General features: G+C 41.9%; 1 protein-coding gene across 3 annotated transcripts in view; it reads right to left on the bottom strand.

Annotated features, from left to right (window-relative positions):
• SYK (spleen associated tyrosine kinase) overlaps window positions 1–23,818 on the bottom strand; it is an 87,886-nt gene that overhangs the window by 36,274 nt on the left and 27,794 nt on the right. For 2 of the 3 annotated variants that reach the window (XM_075931890.1, XM_075931892.1), the window contains exons 2-3: window positions 4,180–4,632; window positions 2,663–2,823 (exon numbers count right to left, since the gene is read on the bottom strand). In XM_075931890.1, coding sequence (XP_075788005.1) covers window positions 2,663–2,823; window positions 4,180–4,593 — 575 coding nt within the window. In that variant the 5' untranslated portion in view covers window positions 4,594–4,632. Of the gene's footprint in view, window positions 1–2,662; window positions 2,824–4,179; window positions 4,633–19,196; window positions 19,266–23,818 lie in introns of all 3 variants that reach the window. The other variant, XM_075931891.1, reaches the window with a different exon arrangement.

Below are 23,818 nucleotides of genomic sequence, written 5' to 3'. Positions count from 1 at the left end.
CCAGGTAGAGGGAAAAAAAAGAACTTTCTGGGAGGAGCACAGATATACATCCAGCATGTTCAGAACTCATTGGAAAAGGCAAGGGAAGCCAAATGCAATCCTCTGGGTGACAGTCAGCAATATCTTTCAAGAAACCCTGAGCTCTGAACCAGCACCACTCAGTGTTCTGCCATTAGATCAAAGTGTCCTAATGTAAAGAACAGCGTAGATCTGTGAGAGAAGATCTTATCTATTAGGGAATTTACTGACTGTTCTGTCTATCAGGGAAGCAGGAATCTTGACTGCAAAATACACAAAGAGAACCAGAATAGCACTAAAATACTCCAGCAACAAATAATCCAACAATCTGTTTCCTCATTTTCCAAGATAGGAGCTTAAAATGATTCTTGAGAAGTCCTAACCAGAGCTACCCAGAGATATTTATTTACTTTTTTGCTTGTTCTGACGGGAGAGTACTTGAGTTTTGATGCTTCTATGGTATAATGCTCTACATTTAAAGGGATAGCAGAGCTTTCTCTCACCTGTCATCTCTCAATAATAAGGGGAGTCCTTTAAAAATCTTCTTTCCGGATTATCTTCATATATCATAACAATGAAAACTTTCCAAGTTTGATAAACACCAGTCCTCCTATGAGATACACCTACATTCCATCAAGAGTTAGATATATTGCAACTCAGACCCTTTTATTAAGCTCTGAATCAAGAGATGTAAGGAAAGTAGAAAATGTAAAATTGGTCAGGTTGGGTGAGTAAGTTCTAGAGAGGAGGTCTCCAACCTTTTTAAGCACAAGGTCACTTTTAGAATTTAAGTCAATCCAGGATCTACCTCAAAACCAAATACCTTTGTTCTGCCTCCTTCCCTGTGGCCCTATCCCTACACCATCCCTTCTCATTCTGTGGAAATGGGGGACATGGAAAGGGGGAGGTGGACACCCCGACTTCAGTGCTCCCCTTCTCCACACCTGCACAGCAAGCAGGAGGTTCCAAGATTCCTGCTTCCAAGACAGAAGCCAGGAACAGCACAGCAGTAGGGGGAGAGGCAACTGTAGACAGCCTCGTAACCAAAACAGTCAGGATCACTTGTGAGAGACTCCAGGATCTATCAGTAGATCCCGATCTACTAGTTGGTGACCACTGTTCTAAGAGACTATCGCAGAAGAGTAGAAGCAGTAGGAATCCTCCAGTCTTACCTACTTCTGTTTTTAAAGGGAAAGGCCAGAATGGCTTGAGAAGTCAGATGACAACAACTGACTCAAGTCTACTACTACTAAGTGAGGGCATGTCTACACTACCATCCTAGTTCGAACTACGGTGGTTAATGTAGGCAACCGAAGTTGCAAATGAAGCTTGGGATTTAAATATCCTGAGCTTCATTTGCATCTTGCCGGGCGCCGCCATTTTTAAAGCCCCAGTAGTTCGGACTCCTTCCCCCCAGCTACAGGTGGCACGGAGTACGTAGTTCGGATTAGGCTCTCTAATCCGAACTACCGGTACACCTCATTCCATGTGGCTTCTGGACTTGCCTGACTGTACTAGCAAGAGAAAAAACATGTAATCTGTTCTGGAGCAACTACCATTATAGAAACACATGCATGCAGTACTTAATCTATAAATACATAGCAGATTCTCACCATACATATTGCTATAAATTGTTACCTGTTAAGAAATATGTATGTGATGTGCGTGCCCTGAAACCTAAAGCTTTGCTCCTGTCCCTCACTCACAGCAGTTCTGGAGTTCCTGTTCAATAAAGGAGTGGTTTATTTCTCAACTTCTACCACAAAAAACACATATTGGGCAAATTATTATAAGAACCAGGAAAGTGACTCAGGGCTAGATTGTCACTTTGCCCTTTGTTCAGAGAAGTTTACAGCATGCATTGGTCCAGGAGCAGACCCGGGAGGTAATTGTGACTACACCTAGACAAATTTTGTTTGGTGAACAGTAAATTCATTTTTTCCCCTAAGGCACCAGAAAAATTTGTAATTCCTGATTGAATTCAAACCACAAAATGTTCTGATTGAATCAAATTAGCTTTTTCCACTGCCCCACTGGAAATTTTTCAGCCACCTCTAGTCCTGATAAATTGGCTCTGATTAATCATTATCCCAAATGTCGAGTCTGTGGCTAGATAAATAGTAGGACCATGTGAGTAAACAGAGAAATAGACACAGCATGGAATGATAACATGAAAAGAGCATTATTTAATTAGGTTCTTCCTGCCTCTTACTTGCAAGACAAAATATTGTCATTGCCTCCTTGGAAAAAAACTCTGGATACTGAATGTTAACTTAGTTTAGTAGTATTATGTATTTCTTCGGTATGACACTCAGTACTATACTTCCATGCAAAATATAAAGCTGAAGTTTCTTGACACTCTGAACTTCTCTGCTCATCATGCAGACTTCACCTCAATATCTGCTTGAACAAAACATGACCCTTGTATTCACTCTATATTTCCATTTGAGTAAAGGTGAAAAACGAATCTCAAAGACATCTGCTTAGCTCTGCAATAGTTAGCAGTAATGAATGTCACACTGCATTGGACTTTCCCACAGTGACTGACCCAGCTCTTTTCTCACAGTCTCATTCATGATTTACTTATCGAAAATGTGGTGCAACCAGGGTGGAAACTAGTACTGACAGAGTTGAAAGTACTCACAAAAATTTTCCATTGGTCTTTTTTCCTAATAGAATACGATGTTCCGATTCTTCCCGAGAGATCTTCCCATGGAACCAAGGCATCTTTTCATGGGCAGTTGTGGCAATCAGCTTCTCCAGCTGTGGTTTTTGACTAATAATAGCTTGTTCGAGGGCATGACCCTATACAATTGGCAAAGCACAAAAGGTTCAGCTGTATTGCTTTCTGTTACAGTGCAAAAAAACCCAAACAAAAAAACCAACATTATAATGTTATAGGTATATTCCAATTACTGGACTGTGTGAGAGACACCCTAATGCTGTGAATAATCAGAGTTTTAGATGAAATTAATTTGGTTACTATACAAGTTTTGGACTCATAGGGTAGAAACAAAATTCAGACAGACAATCTGAATCAGATGACTACGGTTTATGTTTGTAATTGATAGATATTGCAATGGGTATCTTTGGAAGACCATATTGTATTAAGTTTAGGAATTATTTACATAACATTTTGGGCTAGAGAATCTTTGGAACTCCATTAGGTGAAGAGTTACCATAACTATGCTAGAAAATAAAAGTGGGGTATGCTGCATAATGAAGATTGGATGCTGAATCTGTAAATAACTCTACTGTGTACTGCAAGGGGTGGCTTGTATATAGTGGTTTAAATGGGTTTTTACGGACTAAGGGTATGTCTAGACTACATGCCTCGGTCACCAGAGGCATGTAAATTAGACTATCCGACATAGTCAATGAAGCCAGGATTTAAATATCCCCAGCTTTATTAAAATAAAAATTGAAACGAGGTTTACAGGAGTGGTTGACAAAGGCATTCCCTGTTGACCAATCCATGTCGTGACTGCCGTGCTGTGCCGACGATCAGCTGAGCTGGCACAGAGCGGCGGCCATTTTTATTTTAATGAAGCCGGGGATATTTAAATCCCAGCTTCACTGACTATGTCGGGTAGTCTAATTTACATGCCTCTGGCAACAGAGGCATGTAGTCTAGACATACTCAAACAGATGAAGAAATGGCTTTTGCTATAAAAAGGCTGAGTTTAAACTCATAGCCAGGTAGGAAGAGAAGTTCCTTTTCTAAATTATATACAATCTAAATAGATATACAAAAAAATGCAGGCCAGGAAGAGAGGCTGTAACACAAAATAATTTGTGTGCACAAGCACACACATACCCTTTGTATATAACAGCCTTTCTTTAAAAAAATGTGTGTGTGTTTAACAGCTAACTACATATTGCTGATTTTCCTTTTTTGGTTAGCAATCCTGATTGCTGTAAGGAGGTGCAATGAGAGATTTGGTCTTCTAACTCTTAAAAAGAAACTATAAGAATATGTTTATGAGCAACTGAATACAGTGTGTTGAAAAATAAAGGCTTATAAAATACAAGCAAATAGAGCAGTGTTAACACTGCTCTAACTGCAACACAGCACTAGCAATGGGTTGGAACCCATATAATAGTGACTTTTAAAAAATTTGGAGTGAAGCATCTCTATTGCAAAAATGTGATTGCATTTACCTGCAGGTTCCAAGTTTGCTTGACATATTCCCTTATGAGGTTCTCCTTTAAATCCTCAAATGGTCCTGTTTTTGGCTCAACGCCCGGTGGCCGGTTGAAAGATCTCCGCAAAAGACAGACAAGACCATCAGCTTCATCTGAGTGATAGTCAATAAGTTCAGCAGGACTCATATGTGACTTCCCTCCTGCAATGGCATAAGAGCCACTTAGCTCTCTTTCAATTGTGTAATGATGAACCTTCTTTCCATGTGCCAAGGACAAAGCAAAGCCTCCAAGGTAGTTTCGACTCTGGCGCAACAGATAAAGTCCATCACTCAGTCCTCCTTGCATCAGGTAATCTTCTGCTTCCTCACGTGTAATATTGCCAAAAAAATAGGGCAGATGGTTAGCACTGTTTGCTGCGTTGGTGGCCATGGTTTTTCCTTTGGATCAGCGAAGACTAATGTGTTATATCTGAAAGGAAAGATGGAAAAATAATTATCCAATAGAAAAAAACTAAAAAAAGACACTGAGGAATTTGGTAAAGATCCTCTCCCATTTGAATCAAAGGGAGCTTTGCCATTGACTTCAACAAGAGCAGGACAGGGTTCTAGGCACACACAGACATGAGATCACCATTTTTTTTTAAAACCAGAAAGGCTTAAGGCCACTTCCTGTAGTTTTTTACACAAACCTCCCATTTAACTCAAAGGGCACTCTGCACATAGGGTGATGACAGAAGCAACAGCATGCTGTCCACTTACACAGTGCATGCATAGCATGCCCTGGGAGTAGCAGTGCTCTTGGAACAATTTTGTCTGATCCTGGAACCTGCACAAAGGATGCTATTTTTTATCATTTAGCTTTTTTTTTTTTAAAGGACTTCACTGAAACTTCTGAGTCTTGCACATGTATCATGAGCTCGTCATCTGCAAGAAAGCTGAGCACTGTGAGCTTTAGAGTACTAGATTACCAAATATGGGTGGCAGCATGGGGGATAGGTATAAAAGGCAAGGGGAGGCAATGCCTTCCTTGGGTCTTAGTGCTCAACCTGTCCCCTCTTCCTATCCCTATTCTAACTGTTCCTGAAGGCTCTCAAAGCAGGTTGTTGCTCCTACAGACTGGTAATTACCCCGCCCCCAACTTAAAAATGAAAAGCCTTCTGCTTGCCAGACCTATGAGCAAAACACTGAGCCTGTGAAAGAGCCATTAAGTGGGAAGGAAAATTTTTTTAACAGGCATGTTCCAAACCTGAATTTCTCAAAAAAAACCAGTTGTGCATTACAGGACAGTAGTCTAAAATTTGCTTTAAATATTTCATTATTTTTTTGCTGAAAATTATAATATCACATCTCTAAAAAATCATTGAGATGCACAATCTGAGTATTCAGCTTTAGCCTTAAATGCTTAGATCTCCAGACATGTAGTTTTTTTGATAAATTCTTCAAAAGACCATCCTTCACTAAATTACACATTTTAATAATTATAGTACAAAACCTTGCTTTTAAAATGCACTCTGGGTATGTCTACACTACCCTGCTAGTTCGAACTAGCGGGGTAATGTAGGCATACCGCACTTGCAAATGAAGCCCGGGATTTGAATTTCCCGGGCTTCATTTGCATAAACCGGGCGCCGCCATTTTTAAATCCCAGCTAGTTCGAACCCCGTGCTGAGCGGCTACACGCGGCACAGAGTAGCTAGTTCGGATTAGGCTTCTAATACGAACTAGCTGTACTCCTTGTGGAATGAGGAGTACAGCTAGTTCGGATTAGGAAGCCTAATCCGAACTAGCTACTCCGTGCCCCGTGTAGCCGCGCGGCACGGGGTTCGAACTAGCCGGGATTTAAAAATGGCGGCGCCCGGCTTATGCAAATGAAGCCCGGGAAATTCAAATCCCGGGCTTCATTTGCAAGTGCGGTATGCCTACATTACCCCGCTAGTTCGAACTAGCAGGGTAGTGTAGACATACCCTCTGTCCTTTCTATCTATCCATACTTCACTTTCACCCCCTGTTGGGATAGGGAGGGGATTCAGAAAGGCATCACTCAACTAATTTTGTCAGATAGCTGGACAAATGAGTTTCCTTTTTACTTCTGACTAGCTGACTAACTAGTTTTAAGAGATTCCTCCCCCACCAACATCAGTACCTTACTAGGATATAAAATCCTTTGTTATATCTAAAATCTTTGGAAACATATTTTAACTTAAACATATAGAGATATTTCATTAACATGCCTTGATCTGAAAATCACACAAAATAAATTTATTTTCCAGATTTCTAAATCCAATGAACTTTGTGATGAACCCACTAAACTGTTCTGACTGATTAATTTAAAATAATGCCTTTGTTGCAGTGAGTTTAAATATTTAGTAACCTGGAATGATTACTTTATGAAGGCTTAAGAGTATGTTTAAAATATAAAATCAGCTTAGAAATACTGATGAAGAAAATGTAAAACAGAGAAGGACTGCATCATGTATTCCAATATTTAATGTTGTATTCAACAAGACAACTGATTTGCACTTACTACAAAGTGTTTGCACATAAATCTCTGACAAACTTTAGAGTATAAAAAAACCCTGTGACTTACATTTTTTTTATTCCCAAATTTAGTATTTTTAATTAGGGACCTTCTGCATGTCCAGTTTGGAAAATGTTCTCTATGCAAGTCTGTACGCAGGAATTCTGGGGTGTGTGTACTTTTTTTGTAAACATGGACTGCATTTTTTTTAAATATAAAGGAGTTCGAAATAGTCATGCAATGAGTGCACATAATGAAAAATTTGAGTGGAAACAGGGATTGGTAAAATGATTTTGTTATAACATACTAAAAATGTATAAAGATTTTATAGAAATTACCTTCTGAGATCATGGTGGACAGTGCAGCTGCCAAGACCCCCCACTACCTCGGTCGCCCCTGCATGCTGCTGTTCTACCTGCTCAGTGAGGCCAGTGCCAGGTGAGTGCGGACGGGGCTTCTAACCAATGGGGCCTGGCCCGGGCTACTGCTCGTGAGTGGAGGTGCCATTTCCCCGGTCATACTGCACTGCCACCAGCCCCACCTGCCCATCCCCTCACAACACAGCTCTTGCCCATGCCCCTGTTACTGTGTTCTCTAACTTTTTGTCCCGTAGCCCACAGACAACCCGTCAACCTGAAGCAAATTCTCACCAGCAACTATACACCACACCACACCACAGAAACTCTAACTCAGGAACCAATCCCTGCAACAAACCTCGGTGCCAACAATGCCCTTCTGCCATGTACATCAGCCAAATTGGATAGTTCCTACGTAAAAGAATAAACAGACACAAATCGGATATCAGGAATGGTAATTATATAAAAACCTGTAGGAGAACACTTCAATCTTCCTGGACACACAGTGGCAGATTTAAAAGTAGCCATCCTGCAGCAAAAAAAACTTAAAAAACAGACTTCAAAGAGAAACTGCAGAGCTACAGTTCATCTGCAAATTTGACACTATCAGTTTAGGATTAAACAAAGACTGTGAATGGCTAGTCAACTACAAAAGCAGTTTCTCTTCCCTTGGTGTTCACACCTCCACATCAGCTGCTAGAAGGGGGCCTCATCCTCCCTGACTGAATTGACCTTGTTATCTCTAACCTTACTCTTGATTGCAACTCTTTTCTTATGCCTGTATATTTATACCTGCCTCTGAAATTTCTACTACATGCATCTGACAAAGTGGGTCTTTGCCCACGAAAGCTTATGCTCCAATAAAACTGTTAGTCTATAAGGTGCCATAGGACTTCTCATTGTTATTTCAGCAGGGGAAGCCATTACAAAGGTGGGATACGCTAGAGCTCTATAAACCATGTGGAGAGGTGAACAAGGTCATATTAGACACCCCTTCACTTAACACAAGAGTCAGAGTGAACAGAGAACATGATTAGGTAGCAGGTTTAAACCAAACCAAAGGCGGCACATCTTCCTGCAAGCATGTGGCTCTCCTTATTAGTTGACATTGTGAAGGCCGACCAGTAAGTGGGTTCAATAAATGCGAGCAACTGCATGGAGAATGGATCCACCAAGAGCTATTGGCCAAGATGGTCAGGGACACAGTCCCATGTTCCAAGGCATCCCTAAACCTCAGACTGCCAGCTGCTGGGAGTTTCTGACCGATCACTTGAAAATTGTCCTCTTCTCTCCATTGCTTTTGAAACATCTGGCTTTAGCCACTGTTGGAAGATCATTGGTCTGACCCAGTCAGGCAATTCATACCAGCTTAATTTCCTCCTTTCCTCATGAGAAGGAGGAACATGGGTGAATGCCTTAATCATTGGGTCACGAGCTACAAAGTGATGAGGGCTTCCACAAAGATACCCATTAAAGCTGTTGCACTTTGATTTGCTAGTACTGAGGTGAGGTGGTTCATGAGGCTCCCTTCTCTAGGCCAGCGGGGGCGGGGGGAGGGGGGAGAGCGCTTCTCTGGTGTGTTAGGGGAGCTGCTGGGTAAAATCCCCTTTGTGCTCCCTGAATGTGGGAAGAGGGATGTGCTGCAGCCCATGTACATGCCTGAGTTATACAGCTAACTATGGTGATGGAGGCTGAGGACACCCTTAAGCTTGCCTGTTGAAGTTGATACACTTTGTTAAATATTATTTATCAGTATATCAATCATTAATATTATTACATTATTTGGGTATCATCAACTCTGTATGTTGTAGTCCAGAGATTAGGCTGCCTACCTTCCATCTGCCTGCCTTAAGACGGGATTTGAAGGGACTCCAAATGAAGTTGTGCTGCATGTGCCCTGGGTAATATGAGGTTTGCTTCCCTCTTGTCTGCAGAAACTGTTTATTTAAATGTTGGTTAGGCCAGAAGCTGCTTCCAACTTCCTCCGTTATCCAGAGGTTTGGCTATGGGCTTGGGCTGTAGCAGGTGTGGGTCTGAATCTGCCCTGGTGCTGGAGCTTGCCCGTTCTTTAGTAATCCTGGGTTTGCTGTTCTCTTGTCTGTTGACACTGTTTTGCTTGAGTTAAATGTGCTTTTGAGCCAAGCTCACAGCTACTCTCACTCTCTAGTCCAGTTACTTAAACAAGACAGCAGGAGACTGGAGGCATTTCACATGCATTGCGAACAGCGACTGGTGGGCATTTCTGATCGTTTGATTTTTATCAGTAACAGGGCTATGTTATTGAGAACTGGCTGCCAGAAGAGCGAAGTCCTCACTGGTCATTGCCAGCTGTAACTTGTTGGTCATATAGCCTGCCTCAAAGATAAAGGCCCTGCACACTGACTCCTGAAGACTGGACTTAAGATCAGGAGGAAACATTGCCTAGCAATGAACAGGTGGCAGCCTTGTAGTCATCCATGATTACTTTGGATGTGGAGCTTTTAAATGCCTAGAATAAAGCCATACAATGTGGCCAAGGATATTCAGCGCTATAGACCCACACTACCAAACATAGTGTTGTTAGAAAACAGCCCTCGGGTGCACCAAATGAGTCATAGAACTTTCAAGAAAGCCTGAGTTGTTTTAAGGCTTTTCATGAGACCCAAGTAAAATGCTCAATTTTCAGACAGTTTCAAAATTTCATCTGTTCTGGTATGATATTGTGGATTTATCTGAACATGAAACGTAAGATAAAATGTGTAGGCATGTGCGTATGTATGGGTGCATACACCTTTCTATTCTGAACAAGTATGGGCTTTAGTTCTGGCCTGTTTTGAAGGCTCCTATACAATGAGATCATAGATTACAGAAAGTCCTATAGTGCTCCTCTATGTCTGCTTATACAATGTTTTACCTTATTTATATAAGCTGAAAATCTCTCCTTGAGTAGATGCTGTGATGTTGGCAGACTAGTTGCTAGCTCATGCCGAGGTCTCTGTGTCTCAGCACATGGACAGACACACAACTCGACTCTGTCTGGCTCATATATTGTCTGGCTTGATAGAATAGCATGGGTGGCAGGTATTGTAGGCAGAGGGAGGCTGAGCATCCTCAAACAGCCAACTGTAGCCCCTCCCCCAGGCCAGTCTACTTCGCACAGGAAGTGGGGTTGGACACTTTGCTGGAGTCCTGGGGCTATGGGCACAGTGACTGCACTGCTGATCAGCTGTGGGTGCTGAATCTTTGGCACACCAGGGCTGGGGCCTTGTTCCCTGCTTCCAGATGAGCAGTGCTGGGGTGGTGAGCTGCGATGGGCATGCTTTGGGCTCCTGAGGAGTTGAAGGAGGTAAGAGAGTGGAGCACAAACCCATGGGTGGCAGCACATGTGTATATATATCTGTATGTTACTATACATAGTAACATACAGACAATGTGCACAGCATTGGTCCTGCCGTGAGGGCAGGGGACTGGACTTGATAATCTCTCAAGGACCTTTCCAGTTCTAATATTTTATGATTCTGTATCTGAATGACGGATTCCCTTTTGCACAGCAAATGCAAATACTTCACACTTTATTAATGGCATCCACTTGAAACAATGTTTCAGTTTTTAAAAAGCTAGTGCTTCGTTAGAAGTAGAAGGAATGGGCCATGCTGAAGTTGATGGAGCAATGCTGACAAACATACACCAGTTGAGACTAACCCCATGTTTAATCCAAAGTACTTATACTGAGATGCTGTTTTACAGTTTCACTGGTGTGTATACAAATAAACAGTGGATTTTAGAGGTTAAGGTAATGCATTACATTATTATTACATTACTTTGGACACTGCTGTGTCAGGTTATTTCTGGCAAGTTCAAAGATACCATCTGTGATTCCCACTGGACTGTGACTTCTACAAAAGAATATTTAAGATTACAGATGCAGAAAAGCTCCTCCCACTTTTCACTTCCACTTTGTTCCACTACAAGGGACCAAAAACTAGGTGATGCACATTTTAGTTGAGCAGTAGACTATACCTGACATGAGCAAACATGTCTTTTTATAGCACAGCAGCTGTGCTTATGGTTTAATGAGGCCCTTTCATTCCAAGTTTCTATTTTCAGGTGCTTACAATTTTCAGATAATATATATCTTTCAGCTAATTTTTATATACTGTACTTATTTCCAGCCCAAATGTGAAATATTATAGAAATGAAACATGGTTGCTTCTGAGGTAGCTCAGGTTGAAGAGAGGGACTTAAGAACATTATATTATTTTCACCCCTCCCTCCCCCATTTGCTAATTTTAAAATTATTTTATTTGGAAACAATAGCCTCAGGGAAGAAGGGATATTTTGCTTACATCTGAAAAAACTGGTTGTGAAATGATGTAGTTATAATTTACTAGTGACAGCATGTTGCATGGATTCAGATATCCCTTTCTTTAGGTCATGTCTATACTACAAGCTGTTTCAGCAGCACAGCCATGTTGCTAAATCTGTGTTGTGGTAGCACCCCAATGTCAGTGCTTCCTACAAATGCACTACAGGAACTGTTTTTCTGTCAATTTAGTTAATCCAATTCTTCAAGAGGCAGTAGCTAAATTGATAGATGAATTCTCCTGTTGACCTAGCCAAATATATATTGGAAGATTGGGTTGATCTACATAAGTGGTCAGGGTTGATCTACAAATTTTTTCAGAGCCCTGAATGATGTAGTTAGGTCAATCTAATTTTTAAATGTACATCAGATCTCGGCATATTAGCATGCAGCATAGTATTTAGTACCCTGTTTGGACTGAAGCAAAAGTCTGTGGTTTAAGAAACTGTAAACCTTGTCTGGGATTTTTGGTCACCAAGGGTGTGTCTAGACTACAGGGTTTTGTCGACAAAAGTAGACTTTTGTCGACAAAACAATACCTGCGTCCACACTGCCTTTGAGTTATGTCGACGTATGTAAACCTCATTCTACGAGGAATAACGCCTTTTGTTGACAGAGTTCTGTCGATAGAAGGCATTATTGCATCTACACTGTCCTTTGCGTCCACACTGTCATGTCAACAAAGCGGCTTGCTTTGTCGACAGAACTGGATGTAGTCTAGACGCTCTTTGTTGACAGAAGCTTTGTCGACAGTATCTGTCGACAAAACTTCTGTCGACAAAACCCTGTAGTCTAGACGTACCCCAACAGTGCTGACAGGTTCTCCTATGCTTTCAAATAGTGTGGTATCTGGATGCTTCTGCTCATAATTCTAATCCTTTATTAATATGACTTTTGTGCATTCAATAGAAAATAATAAATTAAAAGAAATGAAAATGACATAAAATCAAGGAAAATTGATAATTGATTTAAGAATAAGATAAATGGTGATTTAGAAAGGATATATCAGTGATTTCATACAAAATAACTATTAGGAAGATTGAAACTGTCTGCACAAGATAAAGACTGGGAAGGCTTGTCTTCAATGAATCCATCGGGCATCTAATGACAAGCCCGAAGCTCTTATAAGCAAACATGCGAAGTCACTTTCATATGATGCATTCAGTAAAGAGACATTTAGGTTAATAGAGGCTTAAATGTTGATCTTCTTATGTGATTTATTTTTTCAACAATATATTTGCTTCTACTCTATTTTATTTATCCAACATTCTTTCATTTTTTTGCTATGTTGTTTTTCCATGTTGTGTATATCATGTTTCTTAGAACATAATTGTATATTAATAATTACACAATGAATTCAGAAAGCAGGCTCTGACAGTGGTGTAAAGATTCTACAGTGCACTTCCCCCAAACACCTCCCACCTCCCAAACAATCCCTCCAGTCCCTTGCAAGCACCTCCAATTCCTCCTACATACTACTGGTGAACACTGTTGTTGTCATCCCCCAATACAAACTGTCTGGACTGGAGGTGGCTCTCTGGATTTCTGGGTCGGCAGATTGACTTGAGTGGCTTCTGGTCTACAGACACAGCTGTTTTAAGCTGTTTTAATTATAATAGGCTATAACAGACAAATACAGGCCAGACACGTGTATACAAGCCATTATTTGCTTCTTATAAAGAATATTGTACTAGAATAAACATTAGGATTTATTATTATTCTGAAGTGCTAAAGGGCAAAATTTTATTTTTTACAAATAATTATCTAAAACAAAGCTGTAACTATTTTACATTTTATGCTCTAAATTACAAAACTGGAAGAGCTCCCATTCAGAGTTAGCAGTCATAATAGTCATTAGCCCTAATAAGTGTTTCCAGGAATAACCTCTGCTCATAGGCTGAGTCTAGATTGGCACGATTTTCCGGAAATGCTTTTAATGGAAAAGTTTTCCATTAAAAGCATTTTCGGAACAGAGCGTCTAGATTGGCACGGACGCTTTTCCGCAAAAGTACTTTTTGTGGAAAAGCGTCCGTGCCAATCTAGATGTGCTTTTCCGCAAAAAAGGCCCGATCGCCATTTTCGCGATCGGAGCTTTTTTGCGGAAAACAAATCTGAGCTGTCTACACTGGCCCTTTTGTGCAAAAGCTTTGCGCAAAAGGGACTTTTGCCTGAACGGGAGAGGAATAGTATTTCCGTGAGAAGCACTGATTTCTCACAGTAGCAACTCAGTGTTCTTGCAGAAATTCAAGCGGCCAGTGTAGACAGCCGGCAAGTTTTTCCGGAAAAGCGGCTGATTTTCTGGAAAAACTGACCAGTCTAGACACAGCCATAATGTTTAGTTCACCTATTTATTGAATGATTATCAAAGCATCAGCTCACTGTTAAACTAAATACCAAAATAATAGAGGAGTAGTAGATAGCATTAAAAATGTATTTTATCATGGGTCACAACTGACAATACCAAATTCAGAACAAGCTGCTAAGAAATAAAGGCAGATACGTCATGAACCGAAGGTTATTCTTCCATAATATCTACTCAGACTAGCATACAAAAGCGTACTTCTGTTTCACCACACTGGCTAACACAAAGAAATGCAACCTCTTCGGTATTCCAGTCCTTGATTCAACACCCAAATATCAAACTTAATGATGAGTGATTGTTTAAAATCAATTTAATCAAACAAAGGGCTCTTCTGATCCCAGAGGATCAGCCACATAACCAGATCAATATAGAATTCAGATCTTGCCCCATAATTATGCTGCTACCAGTATCTAATCTCTAAACAGTTATTTATAAAAAGAAAAAAAAGCTAACATGAAGGGAATCAAGTCTGACAAAAATTGCAAAGTTATTGAATCTGATTTGAAGCAGCAATGGAATAAACTGCTAACTTGATTAAGTTTCTAGTTGCTCCCAGTTAATTGGAAGGACCTCAGTCTGGTGGTGAGAATGGTCCCATTAGTATAGCCCAAAGGGTTCAGCAGGAAATAGACTCACTGAAGAATTGTTTTCAGTGCCTTTTACAGTTTCAGTTTCTTCCATGTGGAGAGAAATGCATTGTTCTTGTTCACCATGCAGCCTCCGGGGCTTTTCTTCCAGCCACAACCTGCCTCATGGGCAGTGATTGGGGATGAGTGGGAGGAAGCCAAGCAGCAACCTCTCCCCTAAGGCAGCCAGCAGTGCTTTAGCCCTGTTCCCCCTCTGAAGACATGAACACAGGAGGACCAGACAGTCAGTGAGTTCCCCACCTACCCAGAGGTGGTGGAGTCAGATTTCAATCCTGGGGTGATGGGTTCTAGCCATGGGGCTTCTAGCTCTGATCCTAATTTCACACACCCTCAATCACTCCTGGCCTCCACTGTCAGGGCTGGCCCACAACATTTTGGCACCTGAGGCGGGGAGCTCAAATGATGCCCCCATGCTCCCTTTTATCCTGTCTGCCTGTTATGTCTCTTGTGCCTTCCTTCCTCCAGCACAGCACTCCACCAGCTCTGTGCATCTAGAGCAGAGAGAATACATACGCACCAGCAGCAGACACAATTTTCTACACTCTGGGTCCTAGTGGTGCTCCTCCCCCCCAGTCTGGCATCTGAGGCGGCCACCTCAGTTCGCCTTATGGTATGGCCAGCCCTGTCCACTGCCTCTATACACAGCTCCTAGTTCTGGGCTTACTCTGTTCCCACCAGGTTTGCCACGTTGAGTAAGTCTGCTGTAAAAAGTGTTGTTTGTATGTTTAATATCAATTTTCACAGCAGCATAGTAGCTAGCAGGTCTAAAAAAAGCAACTAAAAGGCAAAAGAAAAAAAAAGACAAGAATGTGCAAAACATCTTGGCTGTGTCTAGGCTGACCAGTTTTTCAGGAAAATCAGCCACTTTTCCGGAAAAACTTGCCAGCTGTCTACACTGGCCGCTTGAATTTCCGCAAAAGCACTGACGATCTCATGTAAGATTGTCAGTGTTCTTGCGGAAATACTATGCTGCTCCCGTTCTGGCAAAAGTCCTTTTGCGCAAAGCTGTTGCGCAAAAGGGCCAGTGTAGACAGCCCAGATTTGTTTTCCGCAAAAAAGGCAATCAGGGCTTTTTTGCGGAAAAGCGCGTCTAGATTGGCACGGATGCTTTTCAGCAAAAAGTGCTTTTGCGGAAAAGCGTCCGTGCTAATCTAGATGCTCTGTTCTGAAAATGCTTTTAACAGAAAACTTTTCCGTTAAAAGCATTTCCGGAAAATCATGCCAGTCTAGACGTAGCCCTTATGTCTGTGTCTGTTATGTTTAGGTTCAGTAAAAAATAGAAACAACTGAACTTTATTTTTATTATTGAGTCTGCAAAAAACTCTGCATAAATTACAATGATTTAGAGATATGTATCTATGTATTTGTACTTACCTAAAGTTAATTAAGTATTTTAGGAAAAATTGCCAGCGTTGCCATCAGCAAGACTGGCCACACTCTGAAGTCACAAAAAATTTTGTTGTGAGATTCCCTGTTCTAGTTTGTGGGAAATTATATGTAACAAGATAGAGTTTGGAGTCACATTGTTTAGTCACATGCCCTTGCAGGTTCAGCAAAGCATGCTCCACATAGAGGCCATTAGTCATAGTCTAGCTAGAACTTTCACATGAAACTCCATTAGGTGTGGATAGACTTCTCCCTTCGTTAGTTACCTTCGTTGATGACCCATCAACCTGAACACTTCATTCGCAATGTGCTGGCTAAATATCTTGTGGGTGTTAGCTTAAGAGCAGACATTTGAAATATGGAAACATAGTTAACATTCATAACTTCAGATACCAAAATAATACATGCATAGGATAATCATATTCCTCAAACTGTATCTTTTCTATTGACGCCTTACTTGACACACTTTATACAAGATTTGTAGCAATTATATAAAGAGTGGTAGCAACAATACTTATGTTTTAATCATACAATATCATATATACCACATTCCCAGATCTGTGGGTTACTTATCAAAGGAATGAGAAAAATAAAAGGGACTACTCCACAAAAGGTGTCAGCCACAAGTCAATTGAGCTAACTAGAACTAACAGATCTAAGGCAGACCACAATGGACTCCTCCAAGAGCTGGTTCAACTAAAGACCCATGAGTGACACTTTTCTCTGCCTATAGGCACCAAAACAAGCAGACCATAATTAGCAGGTTGCTAGGTAGGGCAAGTGACAACCCTTAAAGGACTTAGAACCTAGTCTGCAAATCTCACATGCCTCTAAATACGTCTTTTGTACTTGCAGTTGAGAGACTGAAAAAATATTCTTTTGGAAGTCTAATGTGCAAATACAGAAGCCACACTAAGCTGTGTTTCTATCTGGAGCAGTGCTTGGAGTGGTCTCAGCCAACACACACCAGTCAATTTTAATAATTCATAATCAAATGTAAAGGCTTACCTATTGGGCTTAATTACATTTATAGTGCTCTTTTCCCCCTTTCCTGGGGCATCTTGTTTTATCTTATTTGATTTTATTTATACTTTAGCACAATAATAAAATGTAAATAAATTGTGTCTTCGCAAAGAGGAATGGCAGATTTGTTAACCATTAAAAAACAATGCTACCAAATAGCAATACAGTAAAGCAGCCCAACAAGTCAACCTACAGACTATTAGGTAAGTTGCAAAAAATCAGTTAAAGTCACTCTAGATAGAAGGACCAACACTATCCCAGTGTAATAGAGATTATCATCTACCAATGGAACTCTTTGTTCCTGCCTAGATATGTCTTTTGGCCCCTTCTGCAGCATCCCTTCTCTTTTGGACTCCTCAGAAGGTACTCTGCAAACCCAGAATCTGCTTTGGTGGCTAAGAATATAAGGAAAACACCCATCATCCATCCCCACCCTGGCTCCAGAGAACTTTATCAGAAAGTATATTAATAATAATACACATTATTCAATGTGGGGCTGTATTAATCTTTTTTGGAGAGTCCATTTCCCCCAGATGCCAGGGAGAGCTACAACCAGCGGAAGTAGTGGAGGTCCAACAAACCATATTGCCTGTGAGGATGGAGGTAGGGCTGGTACTAGGGCCAGGGCTAGAAAATTTTGCAATCTAGCGTGTGTGAGTACAATTTATATTCCAGATCTACTTCCAAAAAAAGAGGAACAATTATTCATTTTTTCTGGATCAAGGATCTTTTTCAAGCTTCTAATAGATAGTGGATTCTGTGGTGAAGTGTTTTGAATTGGCAGTCTGGGAATGTATGGGAATGTAGCTGCTGCTCAGGGGCTAAGGAAGGGACAGAGTGGTGATGTAGCAGACTTTTACCTGGCATTTCCTTATTGCCACATGATGGCACTGCTAAATCCAAGCAGTCATAAATCAGAAGACAAACCAAAATAAGATCATGTAATTCCCTTGTTTAGGACTGTATGTTGTTCTGCAGCTATTGCTCAAAACAAGGCACTGCCATTATTGTCAACTGTACGTTTGGGGCAATTACAGTAAAATACTTTAGTATATTTTATAAGGATTAATTTCCAAGCTGAAATGTACATAAATCTTTTTTTCAGTGTCTTTGCCTTATCTTTCATGTACGCATTGCAGCACCATTTCTAGTAGCAACATGTTTGAAAAAAATGAAAAAAACCCCACATGCTAGCATGGGAATGGATAATGTTGAGCTTCCTAGTTAATTAAAGGCATGATCCAATGGTTATAGATATCAAGGATTCCTTTGACTGCAGTGAGCTTTGAATCAAATTGTAACTGGAGAGCATTATTTCAGATCCAGACATGTCATTTCCCCTTCACAAACAACCAGACTCTCTTTTAGAGCTCTCAGATTTTTATTCAGTTTAATAACTCTACCTGACATTACAGTGTCAAGTTTCTACTTTGCTGTTAATTCACAAACTTAATGAAAACAACATTTCAGAAAACTCTCATTTTATTCTTAAAAGTAATAAAGGATTCCGAAGTCAGTCACTTCATGTGTTTAGCGGTCACAGGGCCAAAATATTAAAAAATGCCTGCGTGATTTAAAAGCCTATGCCTCAGTGACAGTCACTGCAAATATACTAAGCTGGTTACAAAAAGACACTGCCTTCAGCATATCTAGACATGAAAATGTAGGGTGAAGTTCATAAAGACCAAGATTCTAGAATGATTAAAACTCAATTTTTCCTATAAAAACAATGGATATAAATATTGTCTTTTTATTTTAGCCGCCTGAATAGATTTCTGGTATCAACATCAAAAGGGAACTTTTTGTAAATGGAAAAATATTCTCAATATTTTGCCTAGCAAATATGTTTTATCTCTCTCTCTCGCTCTCTCTCTCTATATATGTATATAAATTTAATCTGCAATCAAAGAGCATGCTGTTCAATTTGTAAAAGTCATTTTCTATTAAAGGAATAAGAAGAAAAAGGTCCTGGAACTTTCTTCAGACACTTAGCAACTGTCACTTGATTTTCACCAAAAATATAAATTTACTGCTGTCAGTTCTCCCTTCAGTGCTGATGACACACAGCTCCATTAGCTTCCTTTTTAATAAATACATTTTGGATAATCTAGCTAGATATTTTATCATCTCAATGAGAAACCGCTAGCTAAGATTCAGCACAAACAGGGAGAGGTGTTGCTTGTGGGTAGAAGAGAGTATTTTGAGACCCTAGATGGTGGCTTTTGCATGTTTGTTTATTATTCAGGAAGTATCGCTGTTACTGTGAGACTGACTGAATTTGCAGGTCACCCTTGACTACCTGTCTCAGAATGGAGGCCAGTAATGGTGAAGAATACTTATTGCTGTATATTACTTAACCCCCAGAGGATCCAGATGCTTCTTTCTGATAAATAACTTACTGGTCAGGTGTGCATCTCTCCAGTTGGCCCAGGATAGGCTGTTGTCGTGTGTTCCTAATTGGGCTTCACCTGAAATTGATACAAGGGTCTACAACAGTTCCAGAATACAGCAGCTCATTTATCAAGGCCTTTCTTCAGCAGCCCATCCATTTTCAGAAAGCACTGAAGTAGTTAATTAACATCAGGCATGTGCTTCCATCCCGTTAAAAAGACCAGAGCATGTGCTGAAGTACTTTGATGAAGAGGGAAGGACTTAAGCATCTGGGTGTATATTTTGCTGAACTGGGACCATTAGTCCTAGAACAGAAGTGAGGAATTACTCCTACTCAACTTTGGAAGCCCTGGAGGCCACAGTGATACTCACAGTAAATGCTGATGGCCACAACTGAGGTGTGGTTGCATATATATGCAAATAGCTTCTTTTACACTGACTGGCATGGATACAAAGATTAAGGCAAGACTACAGGCAGTCCCCGGGTTACGTACAAGATAGGGACTGTAGGTTTGTTCTTAAGTTGAATCTGTATGTAAGTCGGAACTGGCGTCCAGATTCAGCTGCTGCTGAAACTGACCGCCAGTTCCGACTTACATACAGAATCAACTTAAGAACCCCAAGCTTCCTCAAGTCAGCTGCTGCTGAAACTGATCAGCAGCTGATTCCAGGAAGCCCGGGGCAGACCTGTAGTCAGCGCTGGTCAGTTTCAGCAGCAGCTGACTTGGGGACGCCTGGGGCAGAGCAGCTGGGGTGCTGCTGGGTTGCTCCAGTAGCGCCGCTTCTCGGCGCTACTGGACCAACCCAGCAGCACCCCAGCTGCTCTGCCCCAGGTGTCCTGATTCAGCTGCTGCTGAAACTGACCAGCAGTGGCTGAATCAGGACGCCTGGGGCAGAGCAGCTGGGGTGCTGCCGGGTTGGTCCAATAGCGCCCAGAGCGGCGCTGCGGGACCAACCGGCAGCACCCCAGATGCTCTGCCACAGGCGTCCAGAGAAAAGCCTAGTCTGCTGAGGGGGGGGCGTACTAGCTGCGACCCCCCACCCCAGCAGACCAGGAAGACGCGGGCGGTGGACCGAGACGCACCACGGTCCCGCCGCCTGGGTCCTCTGTGGCTTTGCTCCCCATCTCCCCGGTCTGCTGGAGACCAGCAGACCAGGGAGACGGGGAGCAAAGCCTCTGAGGACACCAGCAGCGGGACAGCCGCGGGCGTCTGGGTTGTCCTGCTGCCGGCTTCCCCGAGGTTTGCAAAGCTGCAGGGGGGCTCCGCGGCTTTTCTCCGAGTCTTCCTGGTCTGCAGACCAGGGAGACGCGGAGAAAGCCCCGGAGTACACGGGCGGCAGGACCGCGAGGTCCCGCAGTCCGTGTCCTCCGGGGCGAGCCCCGTTTGTAACTGCGGATCCGACGTAAGTCGGATCCACGTAAGTCGGGGACTACCTGTACACAACATGCAGGTCCTATTTAAGTCAGTTCTGTTGATATTAATATAATGCAATATTTACCTGACTTCCACCCATATGACAGCACATTTAATGAGCAAGGACAGTCCAGGAATTTTACTACTAAAACACATATCAACAGAAGACCATTATATTGACTACTTTTTCATTTTGGCACCCACCCGTGGGCCATGTGTTGATCTCTGCATAAACCCAAATCACACTGTGGACTGCAAACAAATGGGCTGCGGGCCTAATGTGGCCCACGGGCCGCGTGTTGAGTAGCCCTGATTTACACTTACGTTCCAAAATGTAAATTAGATGCTCATATACCATAAGATACATTTTAAAATGCTAACATTAATATATTCAACCATTTATGTTCTATAGACCATAATTTACCTTATTTATATGTAATGAAGTTTTCCAATTAAGCATTTAAACTGGTCATTATATCACTTTTATCATCAACGTTTTAGTTTCAGGTACAAGTAGTCACATTTTTCCTCTCATTCCAATACAAATTAAATGAAATGCCACTATATACTTAAACTATGGCTAAACTCTTCAGTCACTGCATGCACATACTCAACCTTAAGCAAATTTTACTATATATTTTAGAAATGTGTGTGTCTCTCTCTCGGTTTGATTCAAGAACAGCTCCTAAATAGTAAGAGCTAGGACCACCAAATTTGGTATGCAGATTGCTCTTATCCTAACTTAAAGCAAGGTAAGGGTTTAGTTGTGCCTGGAAAATGGGACGTGCCTGGAATCCGATTGTTTCTCATAACATGGAAAGGGAGGAGTCTGATAAGAGAGACTATCTGTCATACTGCAGAGTCACCCCTCAGAACAACAAGTGCAGTGGGCATCTACGCTGCAGAGTGGCCACACCAGGAACAGAGTGGCCAGGTAGGGCTAGGGCTGTCCTTGTTGCTGGCCACAGGTAAGTGGCCTCTCTGCTCTGGCACTTGGGCGCAGCACTGGCCAGGGAAGAGGGAGAGCATCATCGGCCACCGGGGGGACCATTCCCATAAGGAGATGCCACGGGGACCGGGAACCATGGCCCAGCTCTGGCTCTCCTCACGACAAGGAGATGCCGGGGGGACAGGTACCATAGCCTGATCCCTGCTCCCCTGAGGTAATACTGGGGGGAGGATGGCTGGAAACTGCAGCCTAGCTCCAAGCTCTCCACCCCTAAGGAAAGGCTAGGGGGAGGCTGGGCAGACCAGACCTGCCCCTGCCCCCTCCTGCGAGGAACTACCAGGGGGTGCGGGCAGACTGCACAACAGGGGCCTGGAGATGGGCAGCCCAGCTCTGGCCCTGTTACTTCCTATGAAAAGCTGCCAGGGGGAGGGCAGAATGACCTGCTGGAGGTGGAGGGCTAGGTAGGTTGACTGGCCAGGGGGCCTGGGTAGCCCCCCTACTAGGAGATGCCAGTGAAGGGGGGGGGCTGAGCAGTGCAGCCACTGAACCCCCACCTCTCTCCAGGAGGAGCCATGAAAGCAATGCAACCCTGTCTTCCCCCTTCCCCCTGGGAGGAGCTGCCACTGGAGCAGTGCCACCCTCACCACCATGGGTAGTCTGGGTAAGCCACTCCTGCTGATCTCCCAGCCCCCTGGCCTGAACCCTCCCTGCCCTGAATTCTGCACATCTCCTACCCTGAGTTGCCCTCCCTCTGCCCTGAGTCCTGCACTCTCCACTCCATGTCCTGCCTACTGCATCTTCCACCTTGAGTCCCCAAAAGGACCCACGCAACACCGGATAAATCTTGTGAGGAATACCAAAGTAAATGAGATTAATCCCATGATTAAAAGAAGTATCTGTGTATGTGCTTTTCTAGATCGGGGCAGAAGAGCCATTCCTGATAGAGTGAGTGGAAGCTACTCTTATGCCTCAGTCATGCAAAAATGACCAGGAATAGTCCTACTGAAATCCATGGAATGATTCACCTGCATGAAGTTCAGCACAAGTGTATGTGTGTGTGTAGATCAGGCCAGAGGATTTACTGGGTCCTGGGACGACTCATGTTCAGTCCTGGGTCTTTCAACAAAATAAACTTCCAGTTTAATTAGTCTCCTATAAATTTATATTATATAATTATACACATACCATTTCTATTGGGTCTATAGCATTTTCTATTTGATTCAAAGAAACAAGAAGCACAGAAAATGATGCTTAGTATTTTGCAATGAACAGATAATATCACTATATACAAGTGGATATAAAAAAATGAATTAAGAAGGGAATAGATGCTTCCTTTCCTTGTTTTTTCTTTTGTGAAGAAGGCAGAAAGTAACTGACTATAAGGGCTGGTATCCTGGCTGTTCATGAGAAGGAAACGGAGGCTCAACTTTATCAGCTTTATAATTCAAACAAAAGTTCAATATTTTCAAAAAAATCCTTTGTGAAACATGGTGTCATAATCAAATCATGGTGTCAACATGTCAATATAATCAAATGAAGCAAAATGGTAAGTGAAACAAACTGCAAAGAATTTCACTTACCATTGCGGGCAATTAAATTACATATAATTCTATTAGCTGTTTAAGTATATAATTCTTAAAAGATAAAACATATGTGGAACACACATCATTATAAGATTAATATATACATTTGTAAAATGGTAAAACAATTGAGAAGGAAAAGATACCACAGGACATAATCTGCACTCTTACATTTCAGAACGCTGTCCTCTGTATTACACAGGAAAACATACCAGACCATGTTCCTAAACCCTTCCTCAACATAGCATCTAGACACAATTATGAAGTATGTGTTGTAACTGCCATTGATTTTGTACAAATTCACTTTTATCTAAAGGCTGACAAATTATTACAGACTGAAAAGTCTGATACTCAGTGCCTCATTGAAAACATTTTTTTTATTGGCTGATAAATTGTAGCTCTGATGTACTAATATGATACATAATCTGCTGCTTCAGTTAACTGTGATGCGGCACATGAGGCAATTATTAAATTAGTGCTATAACTTAAATAGATATGAACCAAAATACATTGTTGGACTAGAGTTATTACTGATGGTTACTGTAGGCTAGAGGGCTGTTTGGGTCTGATTTTTAAACCTGACCCAGACTTGACCTTCAACCCACCCCTAGAACGTTAAGCTTTTCTCAGACCTATCCTAGACTCAACACTTCCTGCAAACCCTATCAGTATGGCTGCTGCCTCAT

The sequence above is a fragment of the Pelodiscus sinensis genome, chromosome 6 (assembly GCF_049634645.1).
Source record: "Pelodiscus sinensis isolate JC-2024 chromosome 6, ASM4963464v1, whole genome shotgun sequence".
In the NCBI taxonomy this organism is placed as follows: domain Eukaryota; kingdom Metazoa; phylum Chordata; order Testudines; family Trionychidae; genus Pelodiscus; species Pelodiscus sinensis.
The sequence above is the reverse complement of the archived record's forward strand: the minus strand, read 5'-3'. Positions and strand labels throughout refer to the sequence as shown.